Source organism: Trichoderma gamsii (genome assembly GCF_001481775.2).
Source record: "Trichoderma gamsii strain T6085 chromosome Unknown Scaffold_71.2, whole genome shotgun sequence".
Classification (NCBI taxonomy): domain Eukaryota; kingdom Fungi; phylum Ascomycota; class Sordariomycetes; order Hypocreales; family Hypocreaceae; genus Trichoderma; species Trichoderma gamsii.
Window position 1 is genome coordinate 1,083 of NW_020171408.1, and position 26,414 is coordinate 27,496.

At 45.4% G+C, this 26,414-nt stretch overlaps 11 protein-coding genes across 11 annotated transcripts; 7 read left to right on the forward strand and 4 right to left on the reverse strand.

Annotated features, from left to right (window-relative positions):
* Window positions 1-676: 676 nt before the first annotated feature.
* TGAM01_v210738 (hypothetical protein) lies at window positions 677-2,236 on the forward strand (the record flags this gene model as incomplete). The annotated part of the gene is made up of 1 exon (XM_018808681.1): window positions 677-2,236. One exon carries the CDS (start codon window positions 677-679, stop codon window positions 2,234-2,236), a length of 1,560 nt encoding a protein of 519 aa, XP_018658106.1.
* Window positions 2,237-2,526: 290 nt separating this feature from the next.
* Window positions 2,527-2,970, reverse strand: TGAM01_v210739 (hypothetical protein; the record flags this gene model as incomplete). Its single annotated transcript, XM_018808682.1, has 1 exon — window positions 2,527-2,970. One exon carries the CDS (start codon window positions 2,968-2,970, stop codon window positions 2,527-2,529), a length of 444 nt encoding a protein of 147 aa, XP_018658107.1.
* A 784-nt stretch (window positions 2,971-3,754) lies between these two features.
* TGAM01_v210740 (hypothetical protein) lies at window positions 3,755-4,672 on the reverse strand (the record flags this gene model as incomplete). The annotated part of the gene is made up of 1 exon (XM_018808683.1): window positions 3,755-4,672. One exon carries the CDS (start codon window positions 4,670-4,672, stop codon window positions 3,755-3,757), a length of 918 nt encoding a protein of 305 aa, XP_018658108.1.
* Window positions 4,673-5,642: 970 nt separating this feature from the next.
* Window positions 5,643-6,869, forward strand: TGAM01_v210741 (zinc-binding dehydrogenase; the record flags this gene model as incomplete). Its single annotated transcript, XM_018808684.1, has 2 exons — window positions 5,643-5,819; window positions 5,904-6,869. The coding sequence occupies 2 exons, from the start codon at window positions 5,643-5,645 to the stop codon at window positions 6,867-6,869; spliced, it is 1,143 nt and encodes a 380-aa protein (XP_018658109.1).
* A 434-nt stretch (window positions 6,870-7,303) lies between these two features.
* On the reverse strand, window positions 7,304-7,624 carry TGAM01_v210742 (hypothetical protein; the record flags this gene model as incomplete). The annotated part of the gene is made up of 1 exon (XM_024550860.1): window positions 7,304-7,624. A coding segment is annotated over one exon (321 nt), but the record flags the coding sequence as incomplete, so codon positions are not given.
* Window positions 7,625-8,485: 861 nt separating this feature from the next.
* Window positions 8,486-11,554, forward strand: TGAM01_v210743 (hypothetical protein; the record flags this gene model as incomplete). The annotated part of the gene is made up of 3 exons (XM_018808685.1): window positions 8,486-9,991; window positions 10,050-10,650; window positions 10,716-11,554. 3 exons carry the CDS (start codon window positions 8,486-8,488, stop codon window positions 11,552-11,554), a joined length of 2,946 nt encoding a protein of 981 aa, XP_018658110.1.
* Window positions 11,555-12,546: 992 nt separating this feature from the next.
* TGAM01_v210744 (hypothetical protein) lies at window positions 12,547-14,192 on the reverse strand (the record flags this gene model as incomplete). The annotated part of the gene is made up of 2 exons (XM_018808686.1): window positions 12,547-13,581; window positions 13,638-14,192. The coding sequence occupies 2 exons, from the start codon at window positions 14,190-14,192 to the stop codon at window positions 12,547-12,549; spliced, it is 1,590 nt and encodes a 529-aa protein (XP_018658111.1).
* A 1,740-nt stretch (window positions 14,193-15,932) lies between these two features.
* On the forward strand, window positions 15,933-17,014 carry TGAM01_v210745 (hypothetical protein; the record flags this gene model as incomplete). Its single annotated transcript, XM_018808687.1, has 2 exons — window positions 15,933-16,251; window positions 16,317-17,014. 2 exons carry the CDS (start codon window positions 15,933-15,935, stop codon window positions 17,012-17,014), a joined length of 1,017 nt encoding a protein of 338 aa, XP_018658112.1.
* Window positions 17,015-18,219: 1,205 nt separating this feature from the next.
* On the forward strand, window positions 18,220-19,212 carry TGAM01_v210746 (hypothetical protein; the record flags this gene model as incomplete). Its single annotated transcript, XM_024550861.1, has 5 exons — window positions 18,220-18,324; window positions 18,396-18,591; window positions 18,681-18,791; window positions 18,850-18,895; window positions 18,948-19,212. The coding sequence occupies 5 exons, from the start codon at window positions 18,220-18,222 to the stop codon at window positions 19,210-19,212; spliced, it is 723 nt and encodes a 240-aa protein (XP_024404389.1).
* A 2,304-nt stretch (window positions 19,213-21,516) lies between these two features.
* TGAM01_v210747 (hypothetical protein) lies at window positions 21,517-22,323 on the forward strand (the record flags this gene model as incomplete). The annotated part of the gene is made up of 1 exon (XM_018808688.1): window positions 21,517-22,323. The coding sequence occupies one exon, from the start codon at window positions 21,517-21,519 to the stop codon at window positions 22,321-22,323; it is 807 nt and encodes a 268-aa protein (XP_018658113.1).
* Window positions 22,324-24,812: 2,489 nt separating this feature from the next.
* Window positions 24,813-26,120, forward strand: TGAM01_v210748 (hypothetical protein; the record flags this gene model as incomplete). The annotated part of the gene is made up of 2 exons (XM_018808689.1): window positions 24,813-25,025; window positions 25,080-26,120. The coding sequence occupies 2 exons, from the start codon at window positions 24,813-24,815 to the stop codon at window positions 26,118-26,120; spliced, it is 1,254 nt and encodes a 417-aa protein (XP_018658114.1).
* Between the last annotated feature and the right edge of the window lie 294 nt (window positions 26,121-26,414).

Below are 26,414 nucleotides of genomic sequence, written 5' to 3' on the forward strand. Positions count from 1 at the left end.
TCAACGAGGTTTCTGCCTTTTATGCCCAACTGTAGATAAGCCCAGGCTTCCATATTCTCGAAGTGGAACCACTAAATAAGAGGCATGTAGCCTTCATTAGCGCATCTGGAGCAGCTTTCGCACTTGGAATACGGCGCACTCCAAGAGACCGACCCAGATGGAAGTGCGGAGATCGACATTAAAGAAGCGCGCGCTGTGCTGTATGGCGTATTCTGTACGGCGCAATTCAGAACACCAATCCGCAGCGACCAACCGTTGAAGACGATATCCGTGTCGGACAATTACAATTCAAGCCTCCGGAAGCATGACTTGCTCAGAAGGAATCTGCTTTGAACCGGGATTTCAATTTCTTGTATGCAAACTACATGGTAGTGGCGTTCATCCAGCAAGGGAAGCTATTAAGAGACATTTACGTGGAGACGGTCATCATTGTAAAGGGCTGCGATTGCGACAAGCTGTCTCAACGTTGACCAGCCTTCCATTGAGGTCGCTACAAGAGGTCCTCAACAGCCAGCCCGCTCTCGAAACTCAGCCAATCACACCGCCCATCCTGCATCTAAAAGTTCTCCAAGGCTGGACATGTGTGCCTTGCGAGGGCCGTACTTTGACTATAAGCCTTGAAGTCATCCAGCGGCATTCGGCGCTCGTGCATGGCCGCCAACGTGGCGATCCGCCAATGTGGACGCAATGCCAGCTACAGACATTTTTCAGTGAGACGAAAGATCGCCGGTATTTTCGTGTCAGATATAAGCCTGCTACGATAGAATTTGATGGTGGGCATAGCCGTGGACTGGGCAACCAGAATGAACATCGGGCTGTCCATGTACAGTGTGAGCAGGCTGCCAATGCCACTGAACACCCAAACACGTCTCCAACTTTCATGATTAGCAATACATCAGCCGCAGACACTGTTTCAACGCTTTTAGATGACGGAGAAATCCTGGAGTCTCAAGTTTCACGATTACAGAAGCGTAAATTGGTTGTGGCACAGCCAATCACCGTCAATCATCCCTTCACATACATTGCTGGAAGGCACGTTCATCTGCCCGTGTCTCGTTTGGACTATTTGTTCAAATCTGAGGCTTTCCAATATGTCTCCAACCCATCTTTCGATGCGAGTCATGTTGACGCAGCTCTGAGCATGACCTCAGTGTTTCCTCGATGTGAAGACGAACCTCTCTTTCTCAACGCTCTTGTCTTTTCCATAATAGAGACCTTGAACAGAGGGGCTCTCAAGATGGAAGGATTATCAATTCAGGGGAGAATCGTCCAATTGATGAATAAGCGACTCACCTCTCGGCCAGAGACTATCTCACCTGGTGTTATCGGTGCTATCATGCTGCTCAAGTCGACTGCCTACAGAACTCGTAACATTGCTGCGCATGATGTTCATACACGTGGCTTGTCAGAGATTTTGAAACTCTTAAAAAACAATGGCGACTGTTTAACGCCCGCTGTACTGCGAGCAGTATTTTGGCTCGACCTCAACGCGGCCATAGTAGTGGGCTGCAAACGACAGATGTCTCACCTGGATTTGCCACAAAAGATAAGCTGGCAGCGTGAAGAGGGCTTACAATTCTGGCATTTGCTGCCGGTGGGTTTTGCTCGACATAGCCATGCGCTGCCTAACAATCTTCTCGCCTGCATCGTAGATATTGTCGAGCTACAAGCAACACTGTGTGCAAGAAACATGCCGCAGACGCCGCAGACGCCCAAGTTTCACAAGCTAGATGCCATGCAGGCTTCTATCGAGTCTCGCCTGGCATTTCAAGTCCACGAATGCCGACAATATGGAGTTGTCGCGGAAGCTATCCGACTTGCAGTTTTTATGTGCTGCTATTGCAGCTGGACAGAGACGTGGAATGATAGGCTTATCCCATGCAGACTGGCTGAAATGCTACTTGACCACTTGGAGCCCACAATATTACTCTATCCCAAGCAGCTGACTACCACCTGGCTTCAGCACGTAGATATACTTCTTTGGCTGCTACTTGTCGGTTCCAATGTCATAATGTCGGAGAGAGGAGACCAGCTTGGTCTCAAGTCAAGACAAAGTTGCTTGATCAACTCGGTCTCGTCTTTGTTTGATACGCTGTGCAAAAATGAGGGCATGAATCTTGGACAGCAGCTTCAAGACGGCCTAACGGATTTCATCTATGCGGACGTATGGCTACGGCAGCGTTCGTATATAAAGGAGTGGTCAGAGCTGGAGCTATTATTCAGTGCTAAATATTAGAACACAAAGAAATAATCAACTGTAATCACAAAAGTTTATTCCGTAATCAATATCAATTTATGACTCATAAGCTACTATGCCTTGCTGAAATAGTAACTACATAGACGGTGCCAACTCGCAGATCGGATAGCTGCTCGGAAGTATTGTTTACCCTTTTTTTTTTCAAGGCCACAAGTCGCGAGTTTCAAGGTCGACCTAAACCAGGACAGGGGAGAACAATAACCAAGCCTTCTATTTAGATCCAAGGGATGTATATTTCCATAATCAGTCGGCAATATCAGCACCTTGTCTTAAGAAATGGGCGCCACTTCCTTGCCTAGCATGGTTCCAAATTTCCCGTGCAGGACGTCAAGGCGGTAAATGTTAGCTGGATACGCCAGCATGTCTCTCAAAAGGTCGACGCGGTTAAAATTTTGTCCTCCAGGTCCGATGTCATGCGCTTGGCGGGCTTTCGAATTCGGAAAGGCTTCGAAGATGAGAAATGTTGTCTTAGAGTATCTTAGCCCAAACCACGGCCCTGTACCAGGTTCCTTATTCACGCCGGTGTTGATGTCTCGTAAGAACTGAGCGACCAGCTCTTCTTTCCCCTCTTTTGCTTCGAGGTGAATAAAATATGCTTTATTTCCGTCTGTCGAATCGCTCCCATGGACGAGAAAACCCGAGTGCGATGGGTCATCTCGAGACCAATCTGGCGAAGAAAAGGGAAAAGGAGGGACATTGTTTCCAGCAGCCATAATTGTTGTTCTTGGAAGTATATGTGTTTATGTATCTGTTTTGAAGTACAATGAACGAGTCGATGAAGTCAAATTGTATATGGGATCACGATATATATAACCGTTTTGGCTCTGCCTAATCTTAAACGTGGGTGACGTAACTTACTGCTACTGCTGTTGCTACTTAGGATATGTATTTCATTTGGCTAGTAAGTTTTGCAAAAGAGAGCAGAGGCGAACACCAGCGTCATGCAGTATTTCTAGACAGATAATATCCATGAGCAGCGGGGAAGATTCCGGATTGCGGCGTATTCCAGCAGCGTGTTCCAGCAGCGTGTTCGGGACACGATTGTAAAGCAAGGATTCCTGTTTTATTACTACCTCGAGTAAGATGTAGAAAGTTTCCTCTCCAGATGACACGAAGATTTACAGCCCCAGTTGATAGACGGAAATGGTGGTGCTATATCTGGAAAATCTACCGAGCATTGAAGATCGTCATACTACTCTATTGTGTGGTCTTTCGATCTGTCAACTAACCACAGCTAATGCTCTAAGAAACTTTATAATGTTGCCAAAAAAGTACACTAGCTACAAATGCTGCTTTTCTCCAGAGGTTTTGAATAAGATGTAGTTTGATATACAGTGAAAAAAAGACGTCTTGAATTTGGGTCAACTTAAAACCTAGGTACAATGAAACATCACACCAAGCTTGAGACTAATGATCAATACACTGGGTTCTTTCTGGTACATCAATTGCGTATTATGAGGTTCTGCGCAAAGCGCCGCTCAGTGGCACGCCTTGACATTAAGCTGCCCTTGTTTCGCCAAATGGATCAATAGAAAAATATGCCTTGCAACTTGCCTCGAGTAAGAAATCGTTCCAACGATGGGGATAGGCTTCTTTGATCTTTTGGTATAGAGTTTGCCAGTCGCTAGCCTCGCATTCAGCTGCGAGAGTTTCAAAATCGATGATGTACTTTCTGGTCGCGGCCACGAGATAAGCACCATCAATCTGGCTTGCTCGTTTATGAGAAGCAACCACGATCTTGGGATTGAGGCCGTCTACGACGTCAAGCGCATCGAGCCAGAGCCTACGTCTCTCAGTCGTGTTTGACTCAACAAAGTATTGATGGCAGTCACCGTAGACGACATCGCCACAGACGACGAGATCAAGGCTCGGAACATGCAGGATACTAGACTCTTTGTGATCTGCAGATACGTCGTAGGCCTTGAGGGTATGCCCGTCGAGAACGAAATCGTTACTCGTCGACAACGCCGTTGCGCAGACTTGCTGTTCGGACAGCTGACCCTCCGGGAAAAGAACCTTCCACACATTCTCGTACATTTCTGGGGTGTATTGCTCTGGTATCCCAGCAGCGACTGTAGCAGTGGCGATAATTTTCACTCCAGGAAAGCGCGATTGGAGTACAGGTGCGCCAAAGAAATGGTCTCCGTGTGCATGGGTGATGAAAATGAATTGAAGGTTCTTCTTTGGACGGGTTGAAGTAGCATAGAGTGCAAGGATCGAGTCTATCCAGTCTGCAAGAACCGTGCACTGCTGAATAGTAATTGGCGGATCGCAGAGGACTGCATTATTTGGGCCGTGAATTAGAGTACTGGTTTCGGGCTGCCACCATTGCTTGTTGATGTCTGAGAGGCCGGTGTGAATTCTAGTCGGAGGAGAAACAAAGGTGTCGACTTGAAGAGGTGGCAAATGGGCCATCTTGTATGAGATGGCAACTTCTTCGAATTTGTGAAATCGTCTGAGGTTTAAGCGCTTTGTTTAGCTCGAGTTGAAGTATGTACCTTTTCATGGAGCTGTTGATTCAGTACATCGAGATAAAAACATGCAAGGCCTCACGCGAGAGTAACATTCCTATTAAATAGGTAGGTATTCAAGTCGCTAAAAGCTAAGTATCCTACGTCATATGCTTAAAATCGCATGATTATAAGTGACTAGGACGATTTTAACTTCCTGTGGTGATGGCCTTGACGTTTGTTTTAATGAATCGCGTTACCTGTGCCGTATTGCTATTTCCATGTCTTACCTATGAAAGGTCTGCGTACCGGCACATTATATTTTAGCTGCCGTACGTAGTATTTTGGAGAAAAGCTCTTGCGTCATCAAATTGATGTACTGCGCTCTAATAGCCGCTGGATTACGTCGCATTCCAAGGCCAGCGCTTGTATAAAGATGATAGTACGATCCGCTATAGATGAATTAATTAGTGGGCTACCTGCCTATGTTAGGCCTCAATATAAAATATTTATGATAAGCGCTGAGATATGATAACTCAACAATGAATGACTTCTCTAACGTGTTGAACGTTAAATGCAATATGGCGCAGTGACGCAATGCTCGTTTGCCAAATTAAAAGTTGTATCAGTTATTGGATTGGATTGGAGAAGAGCTAAACTGATAGAAGCTCTGTACCTAGAAATACCGCAGAAATTATGTTTGTCAACTTAACTGTGATTGTATGGAATATAATAAGTCGCCCAGGAATAAATATTTGTCAATTCTCGACAGCCGAAAATGTACAGCAAGATCAAACAAGGATTAAATTGTGCTTTCTATTCGTTATACCAAAAGCTTTCATTTCAAATTGCCAGGATTTTGCTGCCACTGTGTTTTTTCGCCTCTTCTAACATTGACACTTGCACCCTCTGTTTTTGAGGCCTAATTCATTGCCATGGCGCATCACGACACTAAGTTTGAAGGCTGGGTTGCGATGGATAAGAGTGCTGCTGAGGGCAATATGGTCTGGCAAGCTTATGATCCTAAGCCTTGGGAAGAAACCGATATCGACATTGAAATAACACACTGCGGAGTTTGCGGCACAGATCTTCATCAACTCCGATCCGGATGGGTAAGAACTGTGGTTGGAATAAATTACCTACATGTTTGCTATCCAGTCTTACTTCCCTAAAGGCTAACATGTGTCAAACCATAGGGACAGACAGCTTACCCCGTAGTCGTGGGCCATGAACTTGTCGGCATCACTGTGAGAGTTGGCAAAGAAGCTGCGAAAACTGGTGTCAAACTTGGCGATCGAGTAGGAGTTGGGGCTCAAAATGATGCTTGCCAATGCCGCAAGCCGCCACAAACGCTCAAAGACCATTCGGACTGCAATGCTTGCTCCACCGGCAATGAAGTGTACTGTCCCAACATGACATTGACTTATGGCGCCAAGTATCTCACATCCGCCGGTGGAAAGAGTATGGGGGGGTATGCTCGCTACCACCGATGCCCGGCGGCTTTCGCCTTTAAGATTCCTGATAATTTAGCAAGCGAGCATGCGGCTCCAATGATGTGCGCCGGCCTGACTGCTTTCTCGCCCCTTGTTCATTTTGGAAGTCACTACAATCAGCGTCCTACGAGCGAGAAGCTCAAGGGGCTGTTAGTCGGCGTAATTGGCATTGGTGGCGTGGGCCATTTCGCTGTTTTGTTTGCAAAGGCCCTAGGCGCTCAGCGTGTCGTCGCCTTCTCTCGTCATGCGGATAAACGGGATGATGCTCTAGCCCTTGGAGCTGATACATATATTGCGACAGCAGAAGACCGAAACTGGGAGGTGGAAAACGCCGGCTCGTTGGACTTGATCCTCTGCACGATTTCAAGTTCCAACATGCCTTTGACCGATTATATCACGCTGCTTAAGCGCGATGGCAGCTTCTGCCAGCTTGGCCTACCAGATGATGGGCAATTCAACGTTGATGCTGCGGCAATAGCTTCGCAGCGTCGAAGCCTTACTGGGAGCTTTATGGGCTCGCCCAACGAAATCCGGGAGATGCTCCAGCTAGCCGCTGACAAAGCGATAAAACCAAGAGTTGAGGTTTACCCAATGAGTGAGGCTAATAGCGTTCTTAAGAAGATGGAACTCGGTAAAGCAAAGTATCGATATGTCATGGTGAATCACTGAAGGCGGTATGTGTGTTTGCCACTATTCTATCTCTATAGACGAAGTACTTAGCACGATCTAATGGTGACATCAAGTACCTAAGTAAAAATGAAGCAATTGTGTCAGCCCAAGGACTTCAGTCTAGATTAACCAAAAGATTCGTGTTCTCTGGTTTTCATCAAATCAAGAGAAGCGTCCTTGAAGCAAGAAATATTTCTTACCTGGAAATTGAAGCGGTATATGGCTACAATTCTCATTCTGCTCAGTGCTCAGCTTCACGTACAAAGCAGCCAGTCCAATCATTCTTAAGGACGAGGCAAAGTTTATCTGTAGCTTAAACAGTGAACGAATAAAAACAGGAATAGAATTCTGCGCCAATTCGAAAGTTATCGAGTGCATGTATGTCTAGTCTGCTACTTCGCGATAGCATTCGAGCTTAGCATCAGTAGCAGAGCTCAACCGCTTTGAAGCAACATGCGATAATCACAGACGGTCGGCGCAATTACATCCGACTTGGCTCTATCGTCCGCGGAGTTAGGCTTGGAGTTGTCGACAAGAAGAGCTAAAAACTCTGAATAACTCGGAACTATTCGTTTACCGTATACTGGGTCGGCCAGTGGCGTGCTAGATAAGTAGGTAAGACATTTTTCTTGGAACAAGGAGCACCTTGCGGGCGGACGTTCGGGTTTGCTCTGCACTGGAGACGCTATCAGCCCGGAGGTAATGGGAGCAGCAGCAGCCGCGGCGTTAGGTTGACAAACAAGAGGGGCGAGGTGGGGGTTGCGCGATGGCCTCAGAGGACAGCGGAAGTTGCGGCAGCCTAACACTGAAGCGAGATGTAGAAGTTTCCTGATATTCTTCTTGACATCTAAAACTTAGCTAATGCAGATGATAAGTCATAGATTTTAAACGTTCACTGACTAGGATAGTAATAAAATTATCTCCAGAATCTAGATAGCAGATCGATAATTGTCGGGATGGCTGCCGAGCCGGAACAAGCCACGGTTATCATCGCCTCCAACTGCATCTCGTTATTGTGTCCATGTAGATCTCTCTCACTAGTATGTATCTAGTAGTTTTCCATAATCATCATGAATATTCCACTACGCGTGGAGCCGCCATCTTGGAAGGAAATGTGTCTATCTTCCAGGCGCTTTGTTCAGTAGTTACAATGCCCTTCTTCACATCTCTTCAATAGAGCCGGCTGATTGGCTAGGTACTGAAAGAGCACCCATGTGGAAGCGCATCCCAGTTGAATTCATACATCTTGTTTCAACCGGATTCTAGAAGCTATATACTATTATAACCCATGTTGATTATGGGATATGTTAATAGTTTTCTAATTGTAGGGCGTAGATCATTTACCGGCAGCCACGGCTACAGCGGCACAACCAGACCAAGTTACAAGCCACCCCAAAAGAAACTTTGGGCTAAGCACGAGGAAAATCGCATTTCAAGCTCAATGTTCGCCGTAATAAATAGCCGCGCCTAGCATCTTGCTGTGTCAAGGTTGAAGATTTACATAGTTTCTTACACCATCTCCGTTCATAAAGTGGGTATGGAAGGAAATGATGCTATACAGCACCACTTGAAGTCTGCGCTTACGCCCTCTCCTCTAGGGGAGACTCAGTGCCATCATGGCCTCAAAGTCACCGGTTTTGCGTCCAAGTAGCCGAAATGCATCTATACCTGATGCATCATCATCATCAATGTCTAGAGGCTTGTCTCGATCCAAGTCCGGGGCTACTGTTTACCGATCTGATACTACGAGGCGCCTGCAAGTCAAGTCGGTGTTGTTCCACCAGACTCTCGATTGGTATACGGCTACCATGGCCATTAAAGCATCTATACCACCAGCTGTGCTTGTATGCGCCATTCAGTCGGATAGTTGGATCAATCATTTCAAGACCAATGCCTATCTAGCTCCCATCATATCCACCTGCGTTCTGCCGGCTCTCCCTCGCGCCATGCTGGTAAGACACAATATGCGACTCACTTTCGCCATCGTTGTCGCCTATTGCTGGGCGCTGCTTGCTGGCTGGTGTGGTGTTCAAGCCAGGCATCATACTACAAACAACCTCAACGATATAAGCGCCTATAATTCTTCGGCAGAGGCGGTCGTGGCCATCTTCTTCATATTTTGTATCTGGTTCACGTTCACGGTAAAATCTGCGTTTCCCAATTGGGCCCTTCACTGCACATTGGCTGGTATCCTCACAGTCGCGCTACTACCAAGTCTTGCTAGGGCTCCCACTATGTCAGACGTGATTGCCGAGTCCAATGTTATTCTGGAGGCTTTTTTGGTGGGACAGGCTGTTGGTCTTGTCAATGCACTTATCCTATTCCCGCAAAGCTGCAGAGGGCTTTTCAGAAAAGATATAGAACTATGTCTTGATGGGTTGGTAGCTGTCATACAAGCACAAAGAAAATGCATGGAAGACATCTCACTGAAGAAAGCCCCAGCTGTGGGAGAAGAAGAGAACGGTAGCTCATCTATCAGTCAACTTGAAGATGCTTTACAACGGTTTGTCAAGGCAGTTGGCAAAGCCCGCCAGGATGGTAAATACGCGGCGTGTGAGATATCTTGGGGCGTCTTTGATCATGCAAAGCTGGAGGAAATTTCTTCACTATTGGTCGATCTTATACCACCCGTCTCCGGTTTGAGCTCAGTAGCAGACATGCTACAACTACACGTCGAAGGCTGTAATATCGTCGGCGATGCGGGTGATGATAGCGGCTCTGATGAGGCGAGCAATATTACTTCAAGGGACGACGGCTGGCAACATCTCGAAGCAGCAATGCACCAAAATTCAAGACATATGTCAGAGACAATGGTCAAAGGCGTTGAGCACGCCAAACTTCGACTAGAATCAACAAACGGACGCATTTTGCTCAACAAACGCCGCGCCAGAAAAAACGATAAAGAGCATGAGGCTGGTATAACACTGCCAGGAGACTCAAGTTTTCTCAACTCATTCCGCGACGTGTTCGAAACTGGCCGTGGCTTCAGTCAAGAGAATGAAGATATGAATAATAAAGAACTCCTTGATTGTTATATTCAGCATCGGCCCCAAGTTGGAGATTTGAACCAATATACTTCCGAAATGCATTACAATACGTTACGCTACTTTCTCTTTCTTCATGTAAGAAACCCTTCTTATCCAGTTTTTCTTCTGCATTATTGTTAGCTAAAAGCAACAGTCTCAAACCATTCTCTCGTCTTTGGGAGAAGAATTCCTCAAGCTCCTCATTTTTGTGGATGACTGTTATACACAGCCGAAGAAGTTGCTTATTCCACCCTTTTTTTATCCCCGTTATTGGATTGAGCGACTTATTGGATTGAGAGCTACGCAGAGAGACAGTGCTTCTCTAAAGTCAGACGCTCAAACCAGCATAAAACTTGGTTCTTCATTTTACGATCCCAAAAATCCTGACCACCTCCCGCCTAGCAACCTCATGGAGACTATCGGAGACTATATTCGAAAGATCAGCGCTATTCTTCGCAGCGACCATGCTGCGTACGGTCTCCGTGGTGCCTGTGCCATCATGACCGTTGGCATCATCGCATTTCTTCACGATTCCCAGGATTTCTATTTCGCCCAACGATTCCTCTGGGCATTATTTGCGATTGTGCTTTCAATGGCCCGCACCACTGGATCATCAACCTTTCTTTTACTTGGTCGGGTACTTGGCACAATTGCTTCAATGATAGCAAGTTATATCATTTGGTATGTGGTCGATCAAAAGACTCCTGGCATACTGGTCTTACTTTGGCTGTGGTTCCTTGTCCTTGGCTATCTATGTAAGTATATATATAACTATTTATTGGCGATAAACTTGATGGAATCATTGGCTTATGTTTCTCAGTCGTCAAATTCCCCGATTTCTTCAGCATATGGTTTGTTGCTCTTATCGCTTCAATTGTGATGATAGCGAATGAACTTCAAGTACGCAAACTGGGAGAAGCGGCCATCGTACAATCCGGCCAAGCTGTCTATCGGCCATATATAATATTCCCTTATCGCCTTGCTATCGTCACCCTCGGTGTTCTCATTGGTTACTTCTGGACAATATTCCCGTATCCTCTCTCCGAGCATTCAGAACTCCGCGAAAATATGGCTAAAGCCATGTATGGGTTAGCACGCTATTACATGTGCGTCCAGCAAACGATCCTTGCACGCCTCAGTGGCAATTTCGGCGACATTAGCGATAAAACAAGCCCCGGGTTTCACCTTCAGGCGGCTCGCCGCCGCATCTTCCACAAGTACCAAACCCTAAGCACTAGAGCTCAAACAAGCTACAAGTTCCTTGACTGGGAGTTTTCGCTTGGCGGCCGCTTTCCCAAGCAAACGTATGGCGAGATGCTCTCCATTCTCGAGCGACTCGTAAGCTATATGACTCTAGCAAGCTATGTGTCCCGGGATCTCAAGGCTCCGGATGCCACCTCGTCTTGGTGGGCCCACGACCCAACTGGCACAGCTCAAGTTCATTTGACCCCAGGAGGCGTTACGACGAGAATGATCATACTGCATTCTGCGCTAAGTCGAGCCCACCCGCTGCCACCAGAATTAGCCGAGTTGAGTATACCTCACCTAGGTGATTTCTTAACCAGGGATGTACCTGCAGATGAGAGGTTTGCAGCTGCGGCATTGATTCATACTGTCAATTGGTATTTGATACGCGAAATCAATCGTTTGACTGAGTGAGTAAGAATTTTTTGGATGCCATGTATACACATATTTTACTCCCTCTCTTCTTCGCCATGTTCTTTCTCTTTCCGTCGGTCGTAGCGGAATAGAACTTCATGCTAACATAGCTGCGCATCTAGGTTGTCAAGGGAGCTCGTCGGAGAATTAAACTTTTCCTTCGTTATCGTTCATGATGATTATGTTGAAAACGGTCAATAGCAACAGTATCACTAGTCATTAGGTTATTAAAGCGATCTTAACTGCCTAGCATTGCACTTATAAACTATTGCTTCTCTTGTAGAAAACGATATCGTTTGCCAGCCGCCTATAAATGCTCATAGTTCGTACCAATGCAATAACGTCCATCGGGGATAGCCTAGTTTATTGAGCGTTAGAATAGATATCAGGTGACCTTTTGTTTCATGGCTCGAGTTGAGTAAACTTTGACTCTCTGCCGGTGCGATACATTTCCTGCCAAGCGTTCTATGCCTACAGTTAGAGCCGGAGATAATTCCATGACCTCCAATTCAAGCATTCGCAAACCCAATTAATCTGCTTCAGCTAGACTTCCTGCGCTAATGATTCCGAAGCGACTCTCATCCTCTCTCCACGAATTGCTCAAAAAAGAAAAGGATGATATTACAATAATATATCTATTACAATAATATATCTCTCCCACCAATCGAGATTTAAGAGCTTGGGGCGCAAGATGGAATGAGAAATGAGCTCGGCTTGCTAGTACCCTCTAAGAAAACGAAGTTACAGCGACGTGAATGCTGCGTTCATATATGACTTGTCTATGCTAGCTATTCTATACGAAGAAGGGTCGCGTTGTACTTGTACGCGCCGAACATTTTCACAAACGAAGAAATAGATTTATACTGTTTAGGGAAAACTTCCTGCAGTTCCATGTCTTAATTGTCTTAATGGCCTATGCTCAATTAACGCCGATGCGCTGATACGCAGATAAACATCCAACATAAAAATCTAGCCCATTCACTGAAGCTACCTTAGTTTGCAGAGACCCCTAACGCTTTATTAAAAGCATCTGCTGCAGCCTGGCCCTGCAGCTGGGAGGCCGCTGCAGAAGCACTCTGACACTTTGACACTACTGCAGCGCCGGCTTTGCAGCTAGAGTTGAGTCGATCGCAAATGAAATCTGCAATGACCTTGATATTCAAAGCTGAGCCATGATTGAAATCTGCTTCATCAACTGGGGCAAATGCAGGCTCAGTGCGACCATCAAGGCCGTTAGCGAACTTGATGCTGGGGTTGGAGCATGAGCCAAAACTTCCAGTAGCGCCGGCTGCATTTCCATTCGCACCGTTACCGCTAGCAGCGCTGCTATCAGTGGCCGTGTTGTTTGCAGCGCTGTTGTTACCGCTGCTGCTGCTGCTGCTGTTGTTGTTGTTGTTGCTGCTGCTGCTGGTAGCACCAGATGCGGGGGCCGCTGTGCATTGGCTGTTCTGTGTATCACATTGACCTACTCCCCCGGAGAGCTTGCCAGAGTTGGCGTCATTGGCACAAGCGTTGTGCTGGATACTGCAGGATCGTTGCAGAGCGGCTCCGACAGTGACAAAAGTATCTCCATTGACAGAAAACGGTCGGTTTCCCGTGCCTGAAACGACAGGCGGAGGAGGACCGCCAAGGGTGCCGGTAAAGGTCTGGACGTTGTTTCCACTAGCTGTTGAAGATGAAGTCTCGCTACTGCTAGAGGCTCCGGTTTGAGAAGCAGCTGCGTTACCAGCTTGGGAAGCTTTGGTGGGAGTTGCTGCCGCGGCTGCCTGAGAGGTCGTCGCGACATTGGCACTCGGCGTAGGAGCAGCGCCGTTACCTTGAACATTAGCTGTCGAGAATTTACTCAAGTCAACCAAATCCGTAGCTTGAATGCCACCAGTGCCAGTAAACGTTTGAGATACAGCCGCGACCGCGGAAGCGACTTCATCCTGGCTCGCATCGAGAACAAGCGTGCCTGTTGAGTAGATGCATCCAAGAGTAGGATCAGGGTCGTCACAAGTAAGGCCTTTGGCTGTTGCATCATTGAGCTATATGTCTGTTAGTCACACGTGGTCTTTGATGTTCAGTCAGGGGAGAAACATACATCTCCTGGAGCAAAGGTACCGCTCAGAAGGGCGAGATTGGGATCTGCGCCGATAGCCTTGAGCTGCTTCGCGAGCTCAAGCGTGATACCCTTGTTTATGGAAGCAGCATTGGCAGATGCTGGGTCTTGGTGAGGCTTTACAGCTTGAATTTCGGGGTTCACAGCTTGTTCGGTACAAGTCACACTTGCTAATCCGACTTTACCAGTGTTCCTCTCCAAGGCCTGGTACACCAATGCTCCAGCCATCAGTCGAAGATCTCCAGCAGCTTTGCCATTGGTGAAAGCCTGATCAGCTGTCTCTTGTTTGAGACAGTCAAGATTGGTTACACTTCCAGCGCCAGCTGCAGCTGCGGCATTACCAAGAAGTCCAAATACGGCATCTGTGATGCCCTTGGGGTTGCTCTTTGCTAGAGCTTCGTTGGCAATGGAGAGGAAAACATCATGGGAATGCTCCTGGGGAACCTCTCGGCGAAATATGTTTGAAGACGGCAGAGGTAGGGCAAAAGCTTGGCCTAGCAGCAAGGCTGCGGCTGTAGAGGTGCTTTGGAACTTCATTGCAATTGAAGGGAAAAGACGATTAAAAAAGTTAAAGCAGGAGGCTTTTTTAAGCAGCAATCAAAGAAGAAAATGGAAGTAAAGAGTGTCAAACTCGTAATGAACAGACCAGCCTGCTGGACAAGAAGAATAGAAACCAAAACAATAAGACAAGAAAGAAGGCAATGATACAAGAAGATCTCCAAAACACCACACGAGCTGGCAACTGGGACAATATATACAATTTCTCGGTTCTAGACTTTCTATCGACCCCTAACATCACACATAAGCGACGTTTCCGTAGCCGCTTTATTGCTTGTTTCATCAGCCCATCCGGGCGGTTGAATACACTGGCCAGGGGCCCGGATAGAAATACGGAAGCAGCACGTCAAATTGTCCGACGCCTTCTCCTTGATTCTTATATTCCGGGTCGCATGTGCCTGGAGTGGATTTCACAAGGTCGCCTGAAACAGTTGGTGTTTGCAGTGGGGTAGTCGGTTAGAGGATCAATACGCAGGTCCACAATAGCAGCGACACCGTTTACTCTCTTCAGTCGGTATTGAACCTGTTCAATAATTGCATTAAACAGACAACTATTAAACAATCTTCTCCTTTCAATGGCTATACCATTCAAAGACAATTCCAAGCTTGATAGATCTAAGGTGTAATTTTGTAGTGGCCTGCAGCTAGGGGGATTTGTGGGCTTAGAGAAATTGCGATTTGAATCAAAACTCGTCTGGTATTTTAAGTTGCATGTTTCACATAAACTACCAAGGTCTATGTTATGATATTCAGCCGTCATGTGGAAGACACACAGAAAAAGCTAGTCACTGTACGGATATGTAAACAACATTTTAGGGTTATTAACTAATTGACAGCACTGCCATTGCTTTCCCTTGGCTACAGACCGGGTAGTATCCCTGTAAAATTAGCGGTCGCCTGTTGTTTTCAGGTGTTCTACAGCTATCTACCCTATTTCTCGTTTCTTCCCGCAAATTTCTGGTATTGGCGACTCTTCTTACTCTTTTTACGCAGCCGCATTGAATACAACAATAGTAATTCCTGCAGATTTTTGACAGTTTGTATACCTTACCGCCACCCAAGCTCCACAATTTCTATCGGAGTGTTGTCTGACAACTCATTGATTCGTAGGTATAAACACTTGCGATAATGATACTCAACGCTCTGTGAACTCCAAAACTGTAATACGTCAAACGCTCAAGGTTCTGGCCACTTACGTCAACTCCATGTAAATGATCAGGTGATTCTTTGCTATGTTAATTTTTTCCTCCTATCTACTATATATTACAATCAATGATTCCATCCTGATAAACATGTGGGCCATATATGGGACTATAGCCACTCTTAAGCTGACGGAAGTAGCATGATTTGCGATCTTAAACTTTATATAGGAAAATTCTCCACTGCAGCAGACACTTACTACTCCACTGCAGTTTAGGCTGCACTCGGAGCCAATGCTCCGAGCAGGTTTGAAAACCTCTACAATGTGATATCGTAGGTTTTTGTAACTACATATTCCTTGAGAACATGTCTATGAGAACAGCATTTAAAATTTAGAGCGAAGATCAATTATGGGTATAAAAAGTCATGACGTTGTACTTATCTCAATAGCCATAAACATAGATACTGAAATTTGACGGTATTTAAAGTTGAAGGTTTATCCTGCAGCGTCAGATGAATCAAACTTCCAATTTTGTCTTATTTACTTCAAGTTGTGAGAGAAGAAAGAAATAAGCTTCAATGGCTTTCAAACTACCCTTTCGACACTGTACTCCGCAGAGTCGAAGCCAGATAACTGCTGCAGGACGAGGAATTCGGCAAGCAGTCACTATGAGAACTCCTTTGGTAGCTTGCAAGCCATGGACAGCTCGTGGAAATAATGAACGACGCTATACTACTGCTGGTGTGGCTGGATCGAACGTCACTGGGCTGGCAAAAGGAACTGAGGTTGGTACTAGGCGATTCGCCGACTTCGATCTTGCTGGTAAAACATTTGTTGTAACGGGTGGTGCTCGAGGCTTGGGCTTGGCCTTGGCAGAAGCGCTCGTAGAAGCGGGCGGTAAAGGTAGTACCAAGGATTCTCTTAGCCACAAAAATGATTGCAAGCAATTAACAATATCATAGTTTACTGTCTTGACCGGCTACCAGAGCCCGACCAGGAATGGCAAAGAGCTTCTCAACGTGTCATTCCGGAATGGGGTGGCTCATTGAACTACAAGCAATTGGATGTTAATAACACTTCAGAACTGAACAAGGTCATCGAGGGTATCGCACATCAAAATGGGGGGATACAGGGAGTTATTGCCGCTGCTGGTATACAGCAGCTTACGCCAGCACTAGAGTATAAGGAGGAGGATATCAATAAGATGCTGCAGACAAACTATACAGCAGCATTCATGACGGCACAGGCCGCTGCCAGGATGATGCTCAAGTATAAAAGTCATGGAAGTATTTGCCTTGTGGCCAGCATGTCTGGTTCTGTGGCGAATAAAGGATTATTGTCGTCGGCTTATAATTCCTCTAAGGCGGCGCTGATACAACTGGCGCGAAATCTCGCCATGGAGTGGAGTGGTACCACAACTGACCACGGGGGCGGTATCCGAGTTAATTGCCTGAGCCCAGGACACATAATTACTCCAATGGTTTTGAAAAACTTCGAGGAGGTGCCCGGCTTAAGAGAGACATGGAGTCAAGCCAACATGATGGGCCGACTGGCTGAAACAAGCGAGTTCAAAGGTGCAGCGCTATTTTTAATGAGTAACGCCAGCACCTTTATGACGGGGAGTAACTTGGTCATAGATGGTGGTCATACAGCATGGTAAAGACATATTCCGATAGACACAGCTTTTAGAAAAGTCAGGATACCTCAAAATTACGACTTATATTAAAATCTGACTTGGAAGTCAACAAATCAGATTACGCTCTTTGCCGTGATAAAATGATAAAATGGCAAACAAATAGTGAAACATGAAACGTTAAGAAAACAAACAAATGTAAATGTAAAACCCAAAATTTTCACAATTGAGCAGTATCATCACATGAATATATATGTATTGACAAATTTACTGTGCCTGAATACTAGACGAATAGTCATCATAAAAATTTTTTTTTGTGTTTCGCTTTCCGCGTCTTACATTCGTGAATATCTATAGAGCGCAGTACATTCAGCAACTAAGAACATAAATTCATGCCTTTCAAAGCACACAATGTTCCTTATACACTTGATGCACAGACAAGTGCGGCGGTATGCGACTATGACCGCATAGCACAATGCTGCTTATTTGCTTAGATTCGTGTGGTTGGCGCCAGGCCCATGGGTCTCTTTGAGCGTAGTCCGGATATACCCGCGAAGACTATCATTGTTCTACACGATGTCAACAGGTATATACCTTCAAGCTCCCTTACCGCTGCACCTCGTAGAAAGCAACTTATATGGAGCTGGACCGACAATTGCCATATTTCAGCCCCCTCTTCTACTTTTACGCAACAAAAATCATTTCTATGTTCCGCACTAAGCCCAGGAACGATAATAGGTACGAGTATATTATGCCAATCTCGAAGTAAGATCCCGATAATATCTTCATTGGCCCCATAACTCGGCTGGTCAGACATATGCAGCACAATCGGGTACTCTCGGAATGTTACGTAAACATGGCAGCCTCCCAATCATGTCAAGTTCCTTACCGTTCAGCCCCCAAGAGATTCTCATTAAGAGGTAATATAATGAATTTGAGGCGCTAAATAGCCCCCAATATTACCATTTAATCATGTAATTGCCGACAATTGGTATTCTAGGGCGTGCTTAGTGTATAGTAGCGGCAATTTAGATTTCAGATTGCCCTGCCCTATCATATAGCCATATACGCGGTGTCCAAGGGCAAACAGTCAAGCAAACTAGATAAGCAGAGTGTTTTCCCTTTTCTCGCTCTTTTCAGATCTTGAATCCAAGAGACAATCGTTACTGCCACCATACCTCTTATTAGGCAAAACCTGCATTCAATATTTTTGTGTCTTGGGTATTCATATCATGGCGCCAATGCCGCATCTGACTTTAGTCACCAATGGTGATGAGGAAAGTGCTGAAAAAGTGCAAGTGGTTGGCCAAAACCTTGCATCAAAGCTCGCTAATCCTGTGAGGACCAAAAGAAAATCCAGTTTTCAGATAACTCATAGTGCTAACGACTGTAATTGAAATCTTCCTAGTCTCCCCTTGCCATGGGCGGTTTTGCAACGAGTCTTCTCACCGTGTCTCTCGCGATGATGGGCTTCCGAGGCGTTTCGAACCAGACCGTCTTTGTCGGAGACCTATGCTTTGTCGCCTGCGTTGCGCTAATTATATCGGCCCAGTGGGAGATGGTGCGCGGTAATACCTTCTCGTACACAGTACTGAGTGCGTTTGGTATGTTACACCCCCCTTCTCCACTAAAGAAAAGAGATCTTGCTCTCGTGTCTTGTTTACTCTAACATTTATAATGTGTATTTGAATAGGCCTTTTTTACGGTGGCTATGGTGCAATAATGATACCTTCTTTGGGTATCGTTGATGCATTTGGTGGCTACACGCCTGAATATTATAATTCCATGGGCTTTTTCGTTTTAAGTATACAAGACACTCCTTGCTTTGCGTTTTAAGGGTGTTGAATTAACCGCATGCACAGTCTGGGCTGTACTCAATATCTTCTTCCTCGTCGCGAGCGTTGCTTTGTAAGTGGATGCCAGATCTTGATGTAGATGAACTCAGACTAATAACTTTTAGTAATATCGTATACATTTGCATATTCATTACTATCGAGCTTTGCTTTACTCTTGAAGCAAGCTCATATTTTACACGTGCAGATGGAAATGCGAGGTTGAGTGCCGCACTCATGAAAGCCGCCGGGGTGTTCGGATTCTTGGCAGGCTTGCTAGGCTTCTATGCGACAGCACACTATTTATGTCAAGATGTCCTCCCATTTAATATTCCAATGGGAGACACGTCTAGAGTAGTAAAGCGGTGGAAAAAGGTAAAGAATGTGGTATAGGAAACATCCGGCTTCTGTACCTAGTAGCTTATAGAAAGATAAATGTGGTCTATAGGATCCACAATCACCGCGTGCAGGTTCAAGACGTTGTAATTTCACGTTCTATTATCTTCGGGCTATACGGCCGATAGTTGGTTTTAAATGCAAGTAACAATATTGGTTAATCATTGGATGTATATCTGACCCCGATGAATTTTTAAGCGTCTTGCTGCAAGAACATGAATGGGCGGGTAAGTTTAACTCTAAATCATGTAACTAAGGTAGGTATCTAGGTGGTTTATGATTGGTAACTGACTCTTTGAGGGATACTCTTTGATACAGTTAGGATTATAGTAAGCCTAGCTCGCCTAGTTACATGTGGAAGGCAAGAGGCGTTCCTACTACAGTTTCGAAAAGATAGTTTTGTGCCATATGCACAGGCAATTAGCTAATCTAGTATCTACCAAGAAAGCTTCCGTAGAATGGCTAAAAAAATTATTTATTCGTAATGCCATTACTTCCAAGTGGTTGAAGCATCCAAGGCAAGGTAAGCACCGAAAGGCGATCGGATGGTATGTTTTTAACCTTTCCATAAAGAGACATCTCCACTCCACCTGGGGCTTGAATAAGATCTTGAGCAAGTACTAGTGCCTAGTAGAAAGGTATCTTGCAGCTACGGAGAAGACAACGGAATGGATGAAGTAATCACGCCGCGATTTGTGGAAATAATTTGCCAAGTTCTGAAATCTGCCAGAGAGTTGTAGTCCGGATCCAGATTCCATGCTATTTTCTATCTATTACCTCATGCAGAGTATATACTGCATGCTGTTACAGCTTCTAAAGGCCCGTCTTGTATAAATATCCTCTAATTACATTACTCAACTGACTAGACTACCTTCTTCTATTGTGGCAGATTCCGGCTGTATTGTTGCTATAAGTAAACTGCTAAGCTTTACTCTGGTTCATTTACTTCTGACCTAGTGTATAATTATCGAAAATGGTCAGACGAACAGGAAGTCCAAGAACCGAGGCTGAGCCTATGTTCATGTTTATTATTAATCTCACATTCGCCTCGTCGCCAAGGCTCGGAGAGCGACTTTCCAACAAACATCGACAGTCTTGATTTGCCGACGGTGTAAATGTAAACCTTGTGATTAAAGCAGTTAGTTACATATAACCTCCGACCACCTCCGGAGTTAACATGACTCAAGTTAGGCGGCGATAGTGTACTTTTGCATGAGGTTGTATTTAGCCATTCCATGCAAGCTAGCCGCGGAAGGGTAAAACGTGCAATCAGCTGCCATGAATTGGTTTGTATAAACAATGATTCAATTTCTTGGCTACATATGTGAAAGGGGCAGTTTTATCCTCCTTGATGGTGAGCGCGCTACACTCGTGCAGAAAAAGCAATTCAGAGATGTGGCCACATGAGCTTTAATTTGAGATGTAAAATGTTAGCGAGCGTGAGAATTAATTTTATCTCTAGGCGTGCCTTTTACTTGACGTATGATGCAGAGTTATGGATTCATAGAAATTGCTGCAATCTAACAGTTTGGCGGCCAAGCCGAGATTAACAGTTACGATATTGCTAATGCAGATAGCGACTTTCAGTTCAAGGCGCTAGTGATCGTTCACTGCATTGATTGTAGCGGTATTCAATACCTCTCTTTATATATCACAAAAAAAAACGAGCGCGTGTATACCTTGAAGCCATCGCTGTGTTAAGCAACTATGTAGTAAACACAATGTCTTCAATAAGTTGCCTATAATCTGCCATAATTATCGTAAGTTTGTTGCCTTAATCTCTTCCTTCAAGTTTCCTGTTAGAAGTAAACTGCTGCCCTATATCGCTCCTTGTCTTATATGAAGGGGTATAGAAAAGTGAAACTTTTCTATTAGCCATTATCAATTCATTAAGACCCAGTCATCCAGCGGCGCACAGAGATGTAAGAGGCGTGACAAAAGTGGCGAACGCTATGATTACCGGGCAGTTTATGGCTTTTGTGGTCGCAAGAGGGTAGTTGGAGTAGAATAGCTGCTAAATTATAACAAGCCACCGACACTAACTCATTTGTACTACTTTGATCTAAAATCAGCCTACGTGTAATTACCGTGATTATACGGAGTATTGTACCATCAATTATTAATACATGCCCAAGCTCTGAGGCGTCTCACAAATTAATTACGAAAGAATAATTAATCATCTATATTCTCCATCGTCAACTCATCTATTCGGCCATTAGACTTCTCCTAATAGCCGCACGCATATATAATAGCTTCACTCGTCTGGATATTCTCGTCTCTCTGCAGTCAACACGAACAAACATGGCGTCTTCAACTACCAACCCCTTCCCTCCTTTTCCTTTGACCGGGATACAGTTTCCCTCGTCTCCTATTGTGCTATCTTCTTATGAATATGCCAAGAAATATTCGACCCCCGGAGTCTTAAATCACGTTTTGCGAAGTGCCGCTTTTTGCCTTCTCTTACAGAAGAAGATACCTGAATTTTCCAAGCTAGGCGATGCGCTTGACGCCGAGCTTGTTGTCGTCAGCTGTCTTCTCCACGATCTCGCTTGGACCAAAACAAAGGCACTTGTGACGAATACAAGACGTTTCGAGGTCGACAGTGCCAACCTCGCTCGTGACTTCATTGACACACTCCCGGATAAAGACGTCAAGTGGAGCAGAAATGGCCGCCGCATGCAGATTATCTGGGATTCTATCGCGCTTCATACGATGGAAACCTTGGCACCATGGAAGGAGCCCGAAGTTGCGCTTGTCCACTACGGCATTCATGGCGACCTTCTTGGGCCGAGCCTGCACCTCCTTGGGTTACCAGATGACCTACCGAACTTGAAAGGGGTCATGACAGACGAAGAGTTCCAAGAAATCTCCAACGCTTTTCCGCGAATGCATTTTGCGGAAGAGTTCAAAGAGATCTTCTGCGGCTTATGCCGGGACAGGCAGCGCTACACATTCGACAGTGGCGTTATGGACTACGGACTAGAGTGGGGTTATGATGGGGAGGGTACTGGAAAGGAAGAGTTTCAGAAAGTGGTAGAGGATACTCAGCGTGCTAAGAATCTATATGCAGTAATGATTTCGATCGATCAACTGGCGGATAAAGCATAGTACAACGTCCTAGGCTGTACACAAGCATAACATAGGCTTTTGGGAGCGGGCACGTCTCAGAGGGTAATGCTCAGAGAGAAGATAGACAGCTTAGATGAATGGGGAAACTTTTGTCTTCTGACTGATAATACAAGTAATCGACTATTTTCAATTGTATTTGAACATTTGAATGCTGATGTAGGCCTTACCGAATATAACAAAATAGCCTTTTGCGTTTTGGACTGCTTGTTTAGACCACACTGCGTGTGGCTCGTGGTTTATCTAAGTGGGGGTAATGTAATTTACAGTGGCATTTATTCACATTTCTATAAACGCCGAATGAAACATTTAGGACACGCCAATGTCAATCAGCCGGACGTTGCACATTAATAATTTAATCGGCAATATCTCAGTCAAATTCATCAGCCTCAGTTTCTAAAGAGTAACTAATATGATCCGCCTAGGTGAGGGATTATAGTGCTCCAGATCTTACATGCTATATATTCGTGGTATAGGCTATGGTACAGCGCCTTGAAATTGATCCCGGCGACTTTAGGGTAAACGACCTCTACAGCTCCAAGGCTTACAAATCCAGTCACCAGGTTCTAGTTTAAACCTAACAAAAAGACTGACATATCTAATCATTTCTGAGTCCAAAGGTATTTGATCCCCTTGATACCGACTCAGACATAGTTGTTTCTTATTACATTTCTGAAGAAAAAGCCAACTTCATACCGCGAAATGTCAACACCGACGCAATCAGCTATCATCTGGCCCGACAAATTTCTACCGGGCACGACAGATAATTTCGTTAGTAACGAAATAATTGTCAAGGGCATTACTGCCACGCAGATCTGGGAACAGTTAGATGATGTTTCAAAGTGGCAGTCGTATTATAAGAATTGCGACCAAATCACCTTACCAAAAACTGGACCTCGGTTGCAGAAGGACGATGTATTCCAATTCAGCACGTTCGGGCTACCTGTCTTAACATGTCTAGTTGAAGAGGCGGCTTCTCCTAGACCAGGCCATGCCGGTCGTCTTGCGTGGTCCACACAGCTGGGTGGCGACACGAACGAGAAGATTGAAGTTTATCATGCTTGGTTAGTAGAAGATCTTGAAGGAAATAGGGTGAGGGTGATGACCCAGGAAAGTCAAATCGGCGAGCCGGCCGCAAGTTTGGCGACAGCGAAGCCTAACAGAATGTTGCTTGGCCATCAAGACTGGCTAGATGGCTTAGTTAAGGCGGTGAAGGGAGAGGAGATCGGAGAGACAAATTTGGAAAGCGTATAATTCCGGGGAGATTACCTGCCGGAGTGAAATGGATATGTCTGCGGTTCTAGCGCCGGAGAAGGCCAGTTTTTAATAAAGAATCGAAAATTTTTTATTGATTACATCCACCAGGCAGTCTGACTGCTTCGCCCTCAGCGGGTGCAGCGAAGTATGATATTGTAATAAAAAAACTCATTGGAGGGGCATTTCGAAGCTAGAGAGTATCTCGGTTGTCAGTTACCTCACTATGCATACTAGCGTTCTCTACTTTAGGTGCTTTTTGGCCCCAAGAGAGCTCTAATTGCCGTCTCTACGTTCGGCAAGCAAACAATTACACAGGTATGGATAGATTGTATCACTTAACTTCCTCGAATCTCTACCTGATAGGTGCATTTACAAATTACATAACACCTCTGTTCTGATACTCTCATCCAGCCTAGTCATCTTATCGCTAATACACAGCACCTGTGTCCCAATGTAACAAAAAATGGCGCACCATCAGCCATATCAATCAACTAGTCAAAATATCGCCAAGTCTTCTGAGTAACAATGTTCAATACATAGGCGTGGTCTCTGTGATACATTTTATAGGAAAAATCGCAGTTCTCCCTTGAAGTATCTAGCTCCTTCGCATTACGAACAAGCATATTCTGATTACATCGCCTTGAAATTCCTGAACAGAATCACGGGGCAAGAAGCCTATCTCTTCAGCCAACACACTAAAATCCTCATACTCAAGCTCGAAACCACACTAAAGAGGGCGGCTTGCTGAAAAGCTTACAGACCTTCATGGTTTCAGTCTTAAGAGGTAACTTATTTTAGGTCTTTGCTTTTTTGGCACTTTCTTTCTTTGGCAATTGATCCTATGCATACCAAGGGAGTTCAAGCGCTAGTTGTGTCTGCGGAGAATTCAATTGGGTACCTTGTACTTGCAGTTTGCCGGAACTTTACCTGCAGATTCGCAAAATGTCGAAACCATTGCAACATAAGGTCTTAGACCAATCCGTCGGGAGCCGGGCATACTTCCGGTATACCTTAAGGTATACGGTGTCTGCGTTGTATGTCATGTACTCTATACGAAATACAATGGTAGATTATCCTAGTACTAGTACTAGTAGCAGTATCGATCAAGCTCTGAAAGACTCTAGCCTGTATAGGCATCTGAAGATCATTGGATTAATACCTCGAATTCCGAGGTCAAACTTTTAGACTGAGAAAGAAAACGGCAGCTATTCAAGATGCTTGGCAAGCCAGCTGCGCCAGCCAAGGTGCCGACCGATTTGGTCATCCCTTTTCGCTTTTTTGATGATACGCCACTCTGGAAAGCTTTCATCTTATATTCCATGTTTGCCTTTGACGATCTATTGGACCTTGAGAAGCTACAAAGAAGCCTTGAAGCCTTGGTCAAACGCGACGGCTGGCATAAGCTAGGAGCGCGCTTGCGGAGAAACGTAAGAAGTGGCATAGTCGAGATCATTTATGGCGAGGTATTAACTGGCTGTTAGCATAAAGGAAACCTCGAATACCATATGCCAGTCGAATTTACTGAACAGCGGCCAGGCCTTACATACACCCACGTTGACTATGCTATTAATGCTGCAGATCATCCACTTGCGTCGAAACTACCCAAAGCGAGCTCACAGCCAGCTATCGTATGCGATCCTGATGAGTTCCAAGATTTGATTCGTAGGGAGGGTAGTCCAAAGAGTATGGACGATTATCTAAATCGGGATATTCCCCAACTGGGACTTTATATCGTGACGTTCAAAGACAAAACACTTGTCAATCTATACTGGCCGCATACGCTTATGGATGCTATGGGAAAGAAGTCACTTCTCAACGCCTGGACGTTGATACTTCAGGGCCGAGACGACGAGGTTGTTCCTCCGCATGGTGACGGTGGCGACCCATTGGTAGATCTCGGCAGAAATCCTACAGAGCCACATGGCTTAGCTAGCCGACGGCTATCGATGCTCGGTTTGGTGAAGTACGGAATTAGGAATATTGGTGACTTTTTCCACACACAAGAGAACCGCATGGTTTGCATTCCAGGTTCATTCATCGCAAGCCTTCGGGCAAAAGCCATAGAAGAGCTTGCGAGTACCGGGGTAGATCAGCCCTTTCTCACCGAAGGAGATGTAATTTGTGCGCTCTGGACACGCGTGGCCATTTCCCATCTACCGCACGAGTCGCAAAAATTAGTTGTGCTGAACAATGCTTACTCCTTGAGGACAGCTTTGGAAGCAGACTTGCTTCCCAAAGGCGCACCTTACGTGTCGAACGCCATTGGCTTCGTTCATGTCCTGTTAAATACGCAAGAGATCTTTAAAAAGCCTCTAAGTTATGTCGCATTTGCTATTCGGAGCGCAATTCGGCAGCTTGGCACGCGTGCGCAGGTTGAAGCCTTTGCGTCTCTGTGGCGTGAGTCCAGTGCAAAACTTCCACCACTCTTCGGCAGCTCTAGAATGCACATGATTACATACTCAAACTGGAGTAAAGCACGACTTTACGAATTGGACTTCTCAACGGCGATTGTTAGGCCATGAGAGGGAAACAAGAGGCCTGGTTTCCCAACATACATACAGAACAACCAGTTTGGCCTGGTGCTTCCTAATGCGTTTCCTATCATTGGCAAGGATAACGAGGGGAACTTTTGGTTATCTGGATACATGAACAAAGGCCAGTGGGAGAAGATAGGCGAACAACTTTCGGGTATGAACTAGGTAAAGGCCAGATTTGACTGACATGGAATGGACATGAAGTTTATTCTTGCTCTTATTGCAGCAACAACAGCGGGCTCGTACGCGAGAAGCTATGGCCTGGGCTCAGAATATATAGTC